The 16,549-nt window shown below is 47.6% G+C and overlaps 1 protein-coding gene across 1 annotated transcript in view; it reads right to left on the reverse strand.

The window, feature by feature from the left end:
* Positions 1 to 718: 718 nt before the first annotated feature.
* Positions 719 to 16,549, reverse strand: part of LOC129694713 (dedicator of cytokinesis protein 2-like) — a 66,661-nt gene continuing 50,830 nt past the window's right edge. Inside the window, exons 7-9 of the mRNA XM_055631467.1 lie at positions 14,125 to 14,236; positions 12,603 to 12,673; positions 719 to 1,044 (exon numbers count right to left, since the gene is read on the reverse strand). Coding sequence (XP_055487442.1) covers positions 924 to 1,044; positions 12,603 to 12,673; positions 14,125 to 14,236 — 304 coding nt within the window. The 3' untranslated portion in view covers positions 719 to 923. The remainder of the gene's footprint in view (positions 1,045 to 12,602; positions 12,674 to 14,124; positions 14,237 to 16,549) is intronic.

Raw genomic sequence — 16,549 nt, forward strand, 5'->3', positions numbered from 1 at the left:
GAGCAGCTTTCAATTTCACTGTACATGTATAGTGACAATAAATGGCATATCGCATATCATATATGGTAAGTTTCAATGAGGTCTTGCCTCATCTTTCTGAGCTCCAGCTAGTACAAGCCCAAAGCCATCAAATGCTCATCATATGGGCGGCACGATGGCGCAGCGGTAGAGTTGCTGCCTTACAGTTCTTTCAGCGCCAGAGGCCTGGGTTCGATCCCGACTATGGGTGCTGTCTGTACGGAATTTGTACGTTCTCCTCGAGACTGCATGAGTTTTCTCTTTGGTTTTCCTCCCACACTCCAAAAGCGTACAGGTTTGTAAGTTATTCGGCTTGGTATATTGTCACTAGTGTGTGCAGGGTAGTGTTAAAGCCCTGTCCCACTGTACGAGTTCATTCAAGAGCTCTTCTGAGTTTGCCCTGATTCGAACTCGGAGATTTACAGTAATGGCCGCTCGTAGGTAGTCGGGGCTCTCGTGGACACTTTTGTCGAAAAATCTTCACGAGCCATCCCGAGCTTACTGCGTTTCCCGAGTACCTGCCGTTAGCGTTAGGAGCCGCTAAGAGACGTCCCTGAGCTCCTACGTACCCGCTACGTACATTCTTCGTGCTAACCACGAGTTTGATTTTTTTTAAAACTCGGGAGAGCTCCTGGAATGAACACGTACAGTGGGACAGGGTTTTAATGTGTGGGGGTTGCTGGTCGATGCAGAATGGCCTGTTTCCATGCTGGATCTAAACTAAACAAAACTAAACATGTACAGCCCAATGATTCCTGGGATCATTCGCATAAACCTCCTCTGGATCCTCTCCAATGTCAGCTAATCCTTCCCCAGATAGGGGACCCAAAACTGCTCACAATGCTCTAAATGCGGCCTGACCAGAGCCTTACAGAGCCTCAGCGTTACACGCTGATATGGTTGTATCAGAAGGTTTTACCTTCCATCTTAAACAGCTGGGTGCCCACGATGGCAGTCATCGACTGCAACTTCTGCTTCATCAGTCGATCCGGAGGGAGGCTCCTGATGAAATCGTGCAACAAGTGGCTACAAACAAAGCAACAACAAAAATAAAACAATGTTATGTTGGCAAAGGAGGAAACTGCATATTCAAGTCATGCGTCAGCACATTGGGAGCATTAGGGAGATATCAGCACATTTTGAGAATATTAAATATTAATGAGGTGGCATAATAGTGTCAGATCATTGAATATTAATTCAATGTAGCTGGATGATGTGGCAATGAAAAATAAACAGAATACAACATCAGAAGTTTCTTTACAATTTCATCTCTGGTCTTCCCGATGTTTGGGGGAGTCCAGAACCAGGGGCCACAGTTTAAGAATAAAGGGTAAGCCATTTAGAACGGAGACGAGGAAACCCAGAGAGTTGTGAATCTGTGGAATTCTCTGTCTCAGAGGGCGGTGGAGGCAGGTTCTCTGGATACTTTCAAGAGAGAGCTAGATAGGGCTCTTGAAGATAATGGAGTCAGGGGATATGGGGAGAAGGCAGGAACGGGGTACTGATTGGGGATGATCAGCCATGATCACATTGAATGGCGGTGCTGGGTCGAAGGGCCGAATGGCCTTCTCCTGTATCTATCGTCTATTGGAGAACATGCAAACTCCGTACTGGCAGACATCACAGCCAGGATCGAACCCGAGACTCTGGCGCTGTAAGGCAGCAACTCTACCCCTGTGCTGCCACATTCTAGAGTCCTAGGGTGATACAGTGTGGAAACAGGCCCTTCGGCACAACTTGCCCACACAACTGCTAACATGTCCCACCTATACCAGTCCCTCCTGTCAGTGTTTGGGCTCATATCGCTCCAAACCTGTCCTATCCATGTACCTGTTTCTTAAACGTTGGGATAATCCCAGCCTCAACTACCTCCATACACCACCCACCACACTCAGATTCCTGTTAAATCTTTTCCCCTTCACCGTAAACCTCTGTCCTCTGGTCTTGGATTTCCCTACTCTGGGCAAGAGACTCCCTGCATCTACCCGATCTATTCCTCTCATGGTTTTGGATTCGCTGGAGCGCAAGAGGATGAGGGGGTGATCAGGTTGACGAGGGGCTTCTATGACTGGATACAACAACGCAACAACGGTACACATGACAATAATAGACTAAACTAAACCTGATCTATTCCTCTGATGATCTTATACACCTCTATAAGATCACCCCTCATCCTCCTGTACTCCAGGGAATAGTGTCCCAGCCTGCTCAACCTTGGTCATCTGTTGCCGCCCTCTGAGGCAGAGAATTCCACAGACTCTGTGTGAAAATGTATTTCCTCATCTCTGTTCTAAATGGCTTAACACTTATTCTGAAACTGTGGTCCCTGGTTCTGGACTCCCCCAACATCGGGAACATGTTTCCTGCCTCTAGCGTGTCCAATCCCATTCATACCAGTTCTACTTCATCCCACTTTCTCATCCACTCCCACACACTAAGTGCAATTTACAGAGGGTCAATTATCCTCTAAACCCCCACATATTGGTATGTGGGAGGAAACCAGAGGACCCGGAGGAAACCCACGCAGTCACGGGGAGAACGTGCAAACTCCACACAGACAGCACCCGAGGTCAGGATGGAACCTGAGGTTTGTGACAATGTGAGATAGCGGCACTACTAGCTGCACCACTGTGCTGCCCTTTAGCTGCCCTATCGCAGTCGATGCCTCAAAAAGGCTGGCAGTATCATCAAGGACCCACACCATCCTGGCCACACACTCATCTCCCTGCTACCTTCAGGTAGAAGGTACAGGAGCCTGAAGACTGCAACGTCCAGGTTCAGGAATAGCTACTTCCCCACAGCCATCAGGCTATTAAACTTGGCTCGGACAAAACTCTGAACATTAATAGCCCTTTATCTGTTATTTGCACTTGAACAGTTTATTTATTCATGTGTGTATATATTTATACAATGGTATATGGACACACTGATCTATTTTGTAGTCAATGCCTACTATGTTCTGTTGTGCTGAAGCAAAGCAAGAATTTCATTGTCCTATCAGGGACACATGACAATAAACTCTCTTGAACTTGAACTTGACCTTGAGGTGCCAAAAATTGGATGCTTTCAAGAGAGAGCTAGATAGGGCTCTTAAAGATAGCGGAGTCAGGGGATATGGGGAGAAGGCAGGAACAGGGTACTGATTGTGGATGATCAGCCATGATCACATTGAATGGCGGTGCTGGCTCGAAGGGCCGAATGGCCTACTCCTGCCCCTATTTTCTTGGTTTCTATACTTGTATGTTAAAATGGGGAGGTGGGGCTAGATTAGATGGGGCATGTCGGTCGGCATGGGCAAGTTGGGCCGAAAGGCCTGTTTCCGTGCAGTATGACTCTATGAGTCTTTGTTCAGCATCACGTTGCCACAGACATTGAGGACCTCTTCCTGTGCAGTGCTGCTTTATGTTCTATGTGATCCATACCTCAATAACAGGGACATTAGCTCACATTAACCAGGTTAATTCCCGGGACTGTCATATGCTGAAAGAATGGAGCGCCTGGGCTTGTATACAATGGAATTTAGAAGGATGAGAGGAGATCTCATTGAAACATATAAGATTATTAAGGGTTTGGACACGCTAGAGGCAGGAAACATGTTCCCGATGTTGGGGGAGTCCAGAAACAGGGGCCACAGTTTAAGAATAAGGGGTACGCCATTTAGAACGGAGACGAGGAAAACCTTTTCATACAGAGAGTTGTGAGTCTGTGGAATTCTCTGCCTCAGAAGGCGGTGGAGGCCGATTTGCTGGATGCTTCCAAGAGAGAGTTAGATAGGGCTCTTAAAGATAGCGGAGTCAGGGGATATGGGGAGAAGGTAGGAACGGGGTACTGATTGGGGATGATCAGCCATGATCATATTGAATGGTGGTGCTGGCTCGAAGGGCCGAATGGCCTCCTCCTGCACCCATTGTCTTTTGTCTATTGGTTCATGTTGCTACTTATCGACACTCTTGTTTGCACTCTCATTAAATTCAGTTCCTATAACCCTCATGTGCTTGTCCAATCTTCTCCTGAAAGACAGCGCTGCTGTTTTGCCTGAAGTACACCCTGAGGTGACAGATTCCACACTGTCAGTTACAAGAGGTACCTGCTGCATTTCTCAGAGGATTTATTAGTGACTGTGTTATATTTAGTTTAGTTTAGTTTAGTTTAGAGATACAGCGGGGAAACAGGCCTTTCAGCCCACCGAGTCCACACCAACCAGCGATCCCCGCACACTAACACTATCCTACACACACTCGGGACAATTTACACATACACCAAGCCAATTAACCTACAAACCTGCACGTCTTTGGAGTGTGGGAGGAAACCGAAGATCCCGGAGAAAACCCGCGCAGGTCACGGGGAGAACGTACGAACTCCGTACAGACAGCACCTGTACTCGGGATCGAACCCGGGTCTCCGGTGCTACAAGCGTTGTAAAGTGGCAACTCTACCGCTGCGCCACCGTGGCTGCCCTTTATGGCTCATAATATGACTGCAGTGGGTCCTCATTTCAGAAGGTGACACATAGAAACATAGAAACATAGAAAATAGGTGCAGGAGTAGGCTATTCGGCCCTTCGAGCCTGCACCACCATTCAATATCATCATGGCTGATCATCCAACTCAGTATCCTGTACCTGCCCTCCCTCCATATCCCCTGATCCCTTTAGCCACAAGGGCCACATCTAACTCCCTCTTAAATATAGCCAATGAACTGGCCTCAACTACCTTCTGTGGCAGAGAATTCCACAGATCCACCACTCTTGGTGTGGAAATTCTTTTTTCTCATCTCGGTCCTAAAAGACTTCCCCCTTATCCTTAAACAGTGCCCCCTTGTTCTGGACTTCCCCAACATTGGGAACAATCTTCCTGCATCTAGCCTGTCCAACCCCTTGAGAATGTGAGGCACAGATGCGGCAATGCGCGTATGTTAACCGAAGTGAGCACTGCTGATGGCGCGGCACGGTGGCGCAGAGGTCGAGTTACTGACTCAAAGCGCCAGAGACCCGGGTTCGATACTGTCTACGTGGACTTGTGAAGGTGGGATAACATAGAACTAGTATGAATGGCAGTGCAGGCTCGAAGGGCCGAATGCCCTACTGCACCTATTTTCTATGTTTCTATGAATGGCCGATAGTCAGCATGGACTCGGTGGGCCGAAGGGCCTGTTTACACAGTGTATCTATAAAGTAAACTAAAAGACCATGAAGACTCTACCACAGGAACCACAGGCATTGGAAGATGGAAACACTCAGTAGGGCAGCACATTGGTGGTGGTGCAGCGGTCGAGTTACTGCCTCACAGTGCCAGAGACCCAGGTTCAATCCTGACTGCGGGTGCTGTCTGTATGGACTTTGTACTTTCTCCCTGTGACCTCTGTGGGTTTTCTCCGGGTGCTCCAGTTTTTTCCCACACTGCAAAGACGTACAGGTATGTCATGTTATTTGGCTTGGTGAATGGAAAACATTGCCCCTAGTGTGTGTAGGGTACTGTTCATGTACGGGGATCGCTGGTCGGTGTGGACTCGGTGGGCCGAAGGGCCTGTTTCCGTGCTGTGTCTCCAAACTAAACTACCCGGAGAAAACCCACATTGTGACAGGGGGAGCGTGCAAACTCCACACAGACAGTATAGAAGTTATATAGAATGTATATAGAAGAAACACATTACTTCTTAAATCTAACCAATATGCTTAAAACATCGGGTAAAGCTCGCAGATGTCAGCTCTTTTGTGTGCTCAGAAGTCAAGGCCCAAAAAACATGTTATTGCTTAGTTTATTTTTGCTTTAGTCTAGAACATTATGATAACTTAGAAATTGGAGATAAAAGACAAGGACAGTAAGGGGTTAAAGTTAGTAAAAACATGAATGCTAAGCTGCCAAAGATAATGAAATTATAATAAAATGCTGCATGAAAATTTAGTTCAGTGAGCATTTGGAGAATGGCCTAGCTGTACTATCTCTGAATGTTCCAGGCCCAGATTTGTGCAAACTAAAGGCCTCTCGTCTTCTTGAAGAATTCTCCGTGTCTGTGTCATTTTTAATTTGAGTCATGTAAACCACGACAACAGCACCCGAGGTCAGGATGGAACCCACGTCTCTGATGCAGGCCAAATGGAGGGAAATAGAAATAGCATAAATGGAGCATGGATGAGTTGGGCCGAAGGGCTTATTTAGTTTAGTTGAGAGTCGTGATTCAGCGTGGATTAGAATTAGAATTAGAACTTGATTCCTTTATTGTCATTTAGACCTTTCGGTCTGAACGAAATTATGTTGCCTGCAGTCATACACGGAACCAATAAAAACAAAACATACAATAAACACAAATTAAACATCCACCACAGTGAGTTCACCAAGCACATCCTCACTGTGATGGAGGCAAAGTCTTAGTCTCCGTCTCTTCCCTCCTTGTTCTCCCTCTGCGCTGAGGCGATCGATCCAGGCCGGAGATGCCGCCCTCCAGTCCAGCGGACCTCCGTGGTGATGTCGCCGCCGCCGAAAGCCAGAACGCCGCACCAGCGAGTCGGGCCACCGCTGCCTCAGCCCCGAAGACGGCCAGCCTCGCGTTGGTGAGTCCTGGCTGGCTCTGCCTCCGGAGCCGTGGGGCCAGTCGCAGGCTGGAGGCCGCCAGCTCCGCCATTAGGCCTCAGCGCAGACGGAGGCAGAGAAGGGGGATACGACATGAAAAAGTCGCATTCCCCCGAAGGAAGAGACAGATAACATGTTCCACCCCCCTCCCCCTTCCTCTAACACAACCCAACAAACTAAAACTTAACCAAAACAAGACAAAAAAAACGACAGAAAAAAGTAAAGACAGACGGACTGCAGGCGAGCCGCAGCTGTTAACAACGCCTCCACTTAAGAGTCCGCACCGCCCATCAACCACCTAGTAAACTAATTCTATGTTATCCCACTTTCACACCCTACATACTCGGAGCAATTTACAAAGGGCCAATTAACCCACAAACCTGCATGTCTTTGGAATATGGGAGGAATTAAAATCATAGCAGTAAAATTAAATAAAATTGTTTTGTGTATAAAATCATGAGAGGAGTTACATAGAAACATAGCTTTTACACATAGTTAGGTCTTTATTCTTTGGAGCGCAGAAGGTTAAGGGGGGACGATAGAGGTCTTTAAAATGATGAGCGGGACAGACAGAGTTAACGTGGATAAGTTTATCTCCATTGAGAGTTGGGAAGATTCAAACAAGAGGACATGATTTGAGAATTAAGGGACAGAAGTTTAGGGGTAACATGAGGGGGAACTTCTTTACTCAGAGAGTGGTAGCGGTGTGGAATGCGCTTCCAGTGGAAGTGGTGGAGGCAGGTTCGATTTTATCATTTAAAAATGAATTGGATAGGTATATGGACGGGAAAGGAATGGAGGGTTATGGTCTTAGTGCAGGTAGATGGGACTAGGGGAGAATACGTGTTCGGCACGGACTGAAAGGGCCGAGATGGCGTGTTTCCATGCTGTAATTGTTATGTGGTTATATAGAAAATAGGTGCAGGAGGCCATTCGGCCCTTCAAGCCAGCACCGCCATTCATTGTGACCATGGCTGATCGTCCCCAATCAATAACCCATGCCTGCCTTCTCCCCCATATCCCTTGACTCCACTAGCCCCTAGAGCTCTATCTAACTCTCTCTTAAATCCATCCAGTGATTTGGCCTCCACTGCCCTCTGTGGCAGGGAATTCCACAAATTCACAACTCTCTGGTGCTGGCTCAAAGGTTTTTTCTCACCTCAGACTTAAATGACCTCCCCTTTATTCTAAGACTGTGGCCCCTGGTTCTGGACTCGCCCAACATTGGGAACATTTTTCCCAATTTGATCTCTGCTACCATTGAAAATCCAGTCCCTGTATTATACTCATCTAGCACTGCGAGCACCAGGCAAGATGAATGCAAAAACAAGAAAGAAACCAAAGTTAAATCGAGGAAGCAAAGAAAAAGGAAAGTTAGATGGGATTGGCGGGGTTAATTGAAGGGGTTGCTACTGAGCCGAGGCAGCAGCTCAATCAACGAGAGGTGAGCCCAGGGCCAGTGACTGCATAACTGATGCTGGACACAGACCTAGTCTCAGCCGCAATAAATATATCGGCAAATATATTAATTTCAAGAGGTTGGCGCAAAGTGCAGCGAGACTTGTCTTGGAAGAATGGGAAATGAAAGCACATGGTTCTTCAACATGAAATAATTAAGCCGTGGTCTTTCAGAAAGCCTGTGTGGAGAATGCAAATGTTCCATCAAGTGGTACGTGAGTTAACTGCAAATAGCCTTGGTCCCGTGATGCTTTCAGCATTTCTCAAGACGACCTGATTCACCCTCTCGCACGCAACCCACTTGGTCAGATGGCAGTCGCGTTAGTTCCAAGTACAAAACGGCCTCCACCCATTGTGTGGGAAGGAACTGCAGATGCTGGTTTACACTGAAGAAAGACACAAAATGCTGGAGTAACATTAGCGGGTCAGGCTGCGTCTCTGGAGAGAAGGAACAGGCGATGTTTCGGGTCTTGTCCGAAGAGTGGGCCCGACCCGAAACATCACCTATTTCTTTTCTCTAGAGATGCTGCCTGACCTGCTGAGTCACCCTAGACTCTTTCCCAGGGGTCTCCAAACTATGGCCCGCGGGCCACATCTGGCCCACCACCAGATTATACCCGGCCCGCAGCAAGCTCTTAACACATTCCATGCAGCGGGCTGTAAGCGAGTTCGGTATTCCGAGTGCGCATGCCCAGGTCATCGGGCACTCGCCATTGACATTGTCGGGAGCGGCTCTGCTGTCATCAGACCTTCGTTACATCCGGTGAGTGAGCGAGATCAGGGTCTGTGGTGGGGGTAGGGGGCCCGGGTCCTCGTCCCCTCCCCTCCTAGGTGCCCCGTCCCTATCCGGGGAGAGGGGGGGTCGGCTGGAGGTGTCATAGAAACATAGAAAACATCGAAAATAGTTGCAGGAGAAACATATAAAATTATAAAAGGACTGGACAAGCTGGATGCAGGAAAAATGTTCCCAATGTTGGGCGAGGCCACAGACTTAGAATAAAGGGGAGGTCATTTAAGACTGAGGTGAGAAAAAACTTTTTCACCCAGAGAGTTGTGAATTTATGGAATTCCCTGCCACAGAGGGCAGTGGAGGCAAAATCACTGGATGGATTTAAGAGATAGTTAGATAGAGCTCTCGGGGCTAGTGGAGTCAAGGGATATAGGGAGAAGGCAGGAACGGGGTACTGATAGGGGACAATCAGCCATGATCATAATGAATGGCGGTGCTGGCTTGAAGGGCCGAATGGCCTCCTCCTGCACCTATTTTCTATGTTTCTATGTTTCTATGTCTGTGGAATTCTCTGCCTCAGAGGGCGGTGGAGGCAGGTTCTCTAGATGCTTTCAAGAGAGAGCTAGATGGGGCTCTGAAAGATAGGAGATATGGTGATATGGGGAGAAGGCAGGAACGGGGCACTGATTGGGGATGATCAGCCATGATCACAGTGAATGGCGGCGCTGGTGCTGGCTCAAAGGGCCAAATGGCCTCCTCCTTCACCTATTGTCTATTGCCCACTTTGGTTGGACCACATTCTCCCCAATCCATTCCTTCTCTGAAAGTCATAGCCACAACATCTTTTCTTCTCCTATTCACAACTCTTCTTTAATCTTAGACACTTTTTATCTTGGATTAAGAAGCGATTAATCACACTTATGTGGCGGCACAGTGGCGCAGCGGTGGAGTTGCTGCCTTACAGCGACCGCGACCAGGCGCTCTGTACAGTTTGTATGGTGTTTCTGTGACCTCATGAGTTTCCTCCGGGTACTCTGGTTTCCTCCCACACACTCCTCCCAATTTGTAGGTTAATTGGCTTTGGTAAAATGTATAAATTAGAAACATAGAAACATAGAAATTAGGTGCAGGAGTAGGCCATTCGGCCCTTCGAGCCTGCACCGCCATTCAATATGATCATGGCTGATCATCCAACTCAGTATCCCGTACCTGCCTTCTCTCCATACCCTCTGATCCCCTTAGCCACAAGGGCCACATCTAACTCCCTCTTAAATATAGCCAATGAACTGGCCTCGACTACCCTCTGCCGCAGAGAGTTCCAGAGATTCACCACTCTATGTGTGAAAAAAGTTCTTCTCATCTCGGTTTTAAAGGATGTCCACCTTATCCTTAAGCTGTGACCCCTTGTCTTGGACTTCCACAACATCGGGAGCAATCTTCCTGCATCTAGCCTGTCCAACCCCTTAAGAATTTTGTAAGTTTCTATAAGATCTCCTCTCAATCTCCTAAATTCTAGAGAGTATAAACCAAGTCTATCCAGTCTTTCTTCATAAGACAGTCCTGACATCCCAGGAATCTGGTGAACCTTCTCTGCACTCCCTCTATGGCAAGAATGTCCCTATTTATACAATTAGAGGGATTGCATTAGGGACATTATACAATCCCTATAATGTTTAGGGATTGTACATCCATATACATTATATAGGGATAGTGTATATCCCTATCCCTATAGAGTGTATAGGGGGAATCGCTGGTCAGTGTGAACTCAGTGGGCTGAAGGGCCTGTTTCCATGCTGCATTTCTAAGGTCCAAAGTCTAAACCAGGAACTGCAGGTGCAGGTTTACAAAAAAAGGACAGAAAGTGCTGGAGTAGCCCAGCAGGTGAGGCAGCACCTCTGGAGTACATGGATACACATTATAGAATCGAGGTTTTGCATATTCTGCTGTGCTGCTGCAAGTAAGAATTCATTGTTCTATCTGGGATATATGGCAATAAAACACTCCTGACTCCAATTTTAGCTCATCAATGTATTTGTGCAGTACATAGAATTCTTAATGAATTATTCACTTGAGCATTTGAAGTCCCTCCTCATAATTGGCTCCTCAAAATTGGATCCTCAATTCAATGACATTTTGAAATCTAAAAAGCAGTTCCATCCTTCCCATTAAGACTCTATGATTTTGTTGGTTAACCTTGATTGATGGCGACAAGTTTTGTTTTGAATTTCTTCCATTTGTTTTAATTAAGTTCTTTTTTGAGTTCATTAAATCTGTAAAGCTGACAATTCTTTATTTTTTGCCTACGGCCCGCAAAAATAGACAATAGACAATGGGTGCAGGAGGAGGCCATTTGGCCCTTCGAGCCAGCACCGCCATTCAATGTGATCATGGCTGATCATCCCCAATCAGTACCCCGTTCCTGCCTTCTCCCCATAACCCCTGACTCCGCTATCTTTAAGAGCCCTATATAGCTCTCTCTTGAAAGTATCCAGAGAACCGGCCTCCACCGCCCTCTGAGGCAGAGAATTCCACAGACTCACCACTCTCTGTGAGAAAAAGTGTTTCCTCATCTCCGTTCTAAATGGCTTACTCCTTATTCTTAAACTGTGGCCCCTGGTTCTGGGCTCCCCCAACATCGGGAACATGTTTCCTGCCTCTAGCATGCCCAAGCCCTTAACAATTTTATATGTTTCATTGAGATATCCTCTCATCCTTCTAAATTCCAGAGTGTACAAGCCCAGCTGCTCCATTCTCTCAGCATATGGAAGTCCCGCCACCCCAGGATATAACCTTGTAAACATGCGCTGCACTCCCTCAATAGCAATAATGTCCTTCCTCAAATTAGGGGACCAAAACTGCACACAATACTCCAGGCGTGGTCTCACCAGGGCCCAAACTGTGCTAAATATATAATGTGGCCCTCATGCTGAAAAGTTTGAAGCCCAGACCTGTTCGATCCATTAGTTGGAGAAACCACTGTAGAGTTGCTGCCTCACAGCACCAAAGAATCTGGGTTTGTTCCTGACTTTGGATGCTGTCTGTACGGAGTTTATACGTGACCGCTTGTGACCGCTTGTGTTTTCTCCGGGAGCTCTGGATTCCTCCCACACGCCAAAGACGTGTGGATTTTTGGGTTAATTGGTTTCTGCAAATTGTCCCTCTTGTGTAGGATGGAACGAGAGGTGATCGCTGGTCGGTGCGAAGGGTTATCTGACAGGCTGCCATCCCGAAACATCACCTATCCATGTTCTCCGAAGGTGCAGTCTGACCCGCTGAGCTACTTCAGTATTCTTGTCTCAGCTGCTCTACATCGGTGAGACCAAGCACAGGCTTGGCGATCGCTTCGCCCAACACCTCCGCTCAGTTCGCAATAACCAACCTGATCTCCCGGTGGCTCAGCACTTCAACTCCCCCTCCCATTCCCAATCCGACCTTTCTGTCCTTGGCCTCCTCCATGGCCAGAGTCAGTCCCACTGTAAATTGGAGGAGCAGCACCTCATATTTTGCTTAGGTAGTTTACACCCCAGCGGTATGAACATTGACTTCTCCAATTTCAAGTAGTCCCTGCTTTCTCCCTCTTTCCTCTCCCCTTCCCAGCTCTCCCGCAGCCCACTGTCTCCGCCTCTTCCTTTCTTCTTCCCACCCCCCCCCCCCCCCCCCGCCCACATATATCTGAAGAAGGGTCCCGACCCGAAACGTCACCTATTCCATCGCTCTGTAGATGCTGCCTCACCCGCAGAGTTTCTCCAGCATTCTTGTCTACCTTCAGTATTCTGTACATTCTTTTGTAGGCCAGCACCTGCAGTTCCTGTATCTATATCGCTTACCTCAGTAAGACCGGATCAAAGGTCGTTGCAACATCTTGAAGAATCATCGGCAAGTACTTGAGGGAAGCTCCCTGGAATGGGAAGAGACAGGGAATCCGATGAGTTATCAGGACCTAGTGCTGATCAATACATGCATTCAACATAGAACATAGAAAATAGCTGCAGGAGGAGGCCATTCGGCCCTTTGAGCCAGCACCACCATTCAACATGATCATGGCTGATCATCCAAATCGGTACGACGTTCCTGCTTTTTCCACATATCCCGACTCCGCTATCTTTAAGGGCTCTATCTAACTCTCTCCATCCTGTGAATTGGCCTCCACTGCCTTCTGTGGCAGAGAAGTCCACAGATTCACAACTGGGTGAAAATGGTTTTCCTCATCTCAGTCCTAAATGGCCTACCCCTTAATCTTAAGCAGTGATCCCCTTGTCCCCCCCCCTCCCCCCTCCCCAACATCGGGAACATGTTTCCGGCATCTAGCCTGTCCAATCCCTTAATAATATTTAATGTTTCTATAAGATCCACTCTCATCCTTCTAAATTACTGTGAATACAAGCCCAGTCGACCCATTCCTTCATCATATGTCGGTCGGGACCACAATCCCGGGAATTAACCTGGTGAACCGACGCTGCACTCCCTCAATGGCTAGAATGTCCTTCCTCAGATTAGGAGACCAAAACCGTACACAATATTCCAGGTGTGGTTTCACCGGGGCCCTGTACAACTGCTGTAGGGCCTCCTTGCTCCTATACTCAAATCCTCTTGCTATGACATAGGACACCATTGGACCCATCAGGTCTATGCTGGCTCGCACTTATTGTCTCTTACACATACCTTATGCTCTCAAGTAATTATGTCTCCATATGTTTCTACTGTTCACCATGTCAGAGATGCAGGAAAACTGGTACAAAAGTAGAAAGCATTTTATCGGGATGCATCACAGCACGGTTTGGGAACAGCTCCATCCAAGACTACGATAGATTGCAGCAAATTGTGGACGCAGCCCAGACCATCACACAAACCAACCTCCCTTCCATCGACTCCATCTACAAGGCCACCAGCATAATCAAGGACCAGTCTCTTGGTCACTTCCTCCTTCTCCACTCTCCCATCGGGCAAGAGCTATAGAAGTGTGAAAATGCACACCTCCAGACAATAGACAATAGATGCAGGAGTAGGCCATTTGGCCATTCGAGCCTTGGGCAGGCTGCACCCCAGCGGCTTGAACATTAACTTCTCCCAGTTCCGGTAGCCCTCACTGTCTCCTCCCCTTCCCAGCTCCGCTTCTCAGCCCTCTGGCTCCTCCTCTTCATTTCTTCTTCCCGCCGCCCCCCCACTCCCACCCCCACCTTGCATCAGTCTGAAGAAGGGTTTTGGCCCGAAACGTTGCCTATTTCCTTTGCTCTATAGATGCTGCCGCACCCGCTGAGTTTCTCCAACATTTTTGTCTACCCTCTATGAGCATATCCATGGACAAGTGTCCCCAGATTCCAACTCTGCTTCTTCCTCGTGTTTCCTTACCTGCATCAGCAACGTGTTGCCTTCCAGTGGTGACTTCATCAGGACGTTGAATTTCTCCAGTAGTATTCGCACCGAATCATCATACTCCTTCTTCTCCTTGCCCTCATACAGCCTGAAACAAGGCAGCAGGTGGTCAACCGTGTCCTAACCCCTGCCTCTGTCATCACTGACAATCACAACCTTTCATCCCCATGATGGAAATATCAAACGATAGACAACAGACAGTCGGTGCAGGAGTCAGCACCGCCATTCAATGTGATCATGGCTGATCATCCCCAATCAGTACCCCGTTCCTGTCTCCTCTCCATATCCCCTGACTCTGCTATCGTGAAGAGCTCTATCTAACTCTCTCTTGAAAGCATCCAGAGAATTATGAATTCTACAGACTCACAACTCTCTGGGTGAAAAAGTGTTACCTCATCTCCGTTCTAAATGGCCTACCCCTTATTCTGAAACTATGGCCCCTGGTTCTGGACTCCCCCAACATCGGGAACATGGTTCCTGCCCATAGTGTGTCCGAGCTCAGTGCTGGGACCCCAGCTATTTACAATATATATTAATGATCTGGATGAGGGAATTGAAGGCAATATCTCCAAGTTTGCGGATGACACTAAGCAGGGGGCAGTGTTAGCTGTGAGGAGGATGCTAGGTGACTTGGATAGGCTGGGTGAGTGGGCAAATGTTTGGCAGATGCAGTATAATGTGGATAAATGTGAGGTTATCCATTTTGGTGGCAAAAAACGGGAAAGCAGACTATTATCTAAATGGTGGCCGATTGGGAAAGGGGGAGATGCAGCGAGACCTGGGTGTCATGGTACACCAGTCATTGAAGGTAGGCATGCAGGTGCAGCAGGCAGTAAAGAAAGCGAATGGTATGTTATCTTTCATTGCAAAAGGATTTGAGTATAGGAACAGGGAGGTTCCACTGCAGTTGTACAGGGTCTTGGTGAGACCACACCTGGAGTATTGTGTACAGTTTTGGTCTCCTAATCTGAGGAAGGACATTATTGCCATAGAGGGAGTGCAGAGACGGTTCATCAGACTGATTCCTGGGATGTCAGGACTGTCTTATGAAGAAAGACTGGATAGAATTGGTTTATACTCTCTAGAATTTAGGAGATTGAGAGGGGATCTTATAGAAACTTACAAAATTCTTAAGGGGTTGGACAGGCTAGATGCAGGAAGATTGTTCCCGATGTTGGGGAAGTCCAGGACAAGGGGTCACAGCTTAAGGATAAGAGGGAAATCCTTTAAAACCGAGATGAGAAGAACTTTTTTCACGCAGAGAGTGGTGAATCTCTGGAACTCTCTGCCAAAGAGGGTAGTTGAGGCCAGTTCATTGGCTATATTTAAGAGGGAGTTAGATGTGGCCCTTGTGGCTAAGGAGATCAGGGGGTATGAAGAGAAGGCAGGTACAGGATACTGAGTTGGATGATCAGCCATGATCATATTGAATGGCGGTGCAGGCTCGAAGGGCTGAATGGCCTACTCCTGCACCTAATTTCTATGTTTCTATGTTTCTATCCCTTAATAATCTTATATGTTTCAATAAGATCCCCTCTCATGGAGTTGTGATGGAAAAATAGATCAACCATGATTAAATGGTGGAGTAGACGCGATGTGCCAAATGGCCTAATTCTGCTCCTATGACATGAAATTACGAACACTATGTGCTCTGTGAACAGCTGGATTGTTTTTCATGTCTAGGATTTTTTTATCACACTGAATTGTAGAATCATAGAGTCTTACAGCGTGGAAACAGGCCCTTTGGCCCAACATGCCCACACCAGCCAACGTGTCCCACCTATACTAGCCCCACTTGCCTGCATTTGGCCCATATCCATCCAAACCTGTCCTATCCATGTACCTATCTGAATGTTTATTAAATGTTGAGATAATACCAGCCTCAACTACCTCCTCCTGCAGCTTAGAAACATAGAAACATAAAAAATAGGTGCAGGAGAAGGCCATTCGGCCCTTCGAGCCAGCACCACCATTCGTTGTGATCATGGCTGATCGTCCCCTATCAATAACCCGTGCCTGCCTTCTCCCCATATCCCTTGACTCCACTAGGCCCTAGAGCTCTATCTAACTCTCTCTTCAATCCATCCAGTGACTTGGCCTCCACTGCCCTCTGCGGCAGGGAATTCCATAAATTCACAACTCTCTGGGTGAAAAAGTTTTTTCTCACCTCAGTCTTAAATGACCTCCCATTTATTCTAAGACTGTGGCCCCTGGTTCTGGACTCGCCCAACATTGGGAACATTTTTCCTGCATCTAGCTTGTTCCATAGGCTCACCACCCTTTGCATGAAAAAGATACCCCTCAGGTTCCTACTGGATCTTTCCCCCCTCACCTTAAACCTATGCACTCTGGTCCTCGATTCCCCTACTCTGCTCAAGAGACTCTGTGCGTCTACGCGATC

Source organism: Leucoraja erinacea, unplaced genomic scaffold, assembly GCF_028641065.1.
Source record: "Leucoraja erinacea ecotype New England unplaced genomic scaffold, Leri_hhj_1 Leri_771S, whole genome shotgun sequence".
Classification (NCBI taxonomy): Eukaryota; Metazoa; Chordata; class Chondrichthyes; order Rajiformes; family Rajidae; genus Leucoraja; species Leucoraja erinaceus.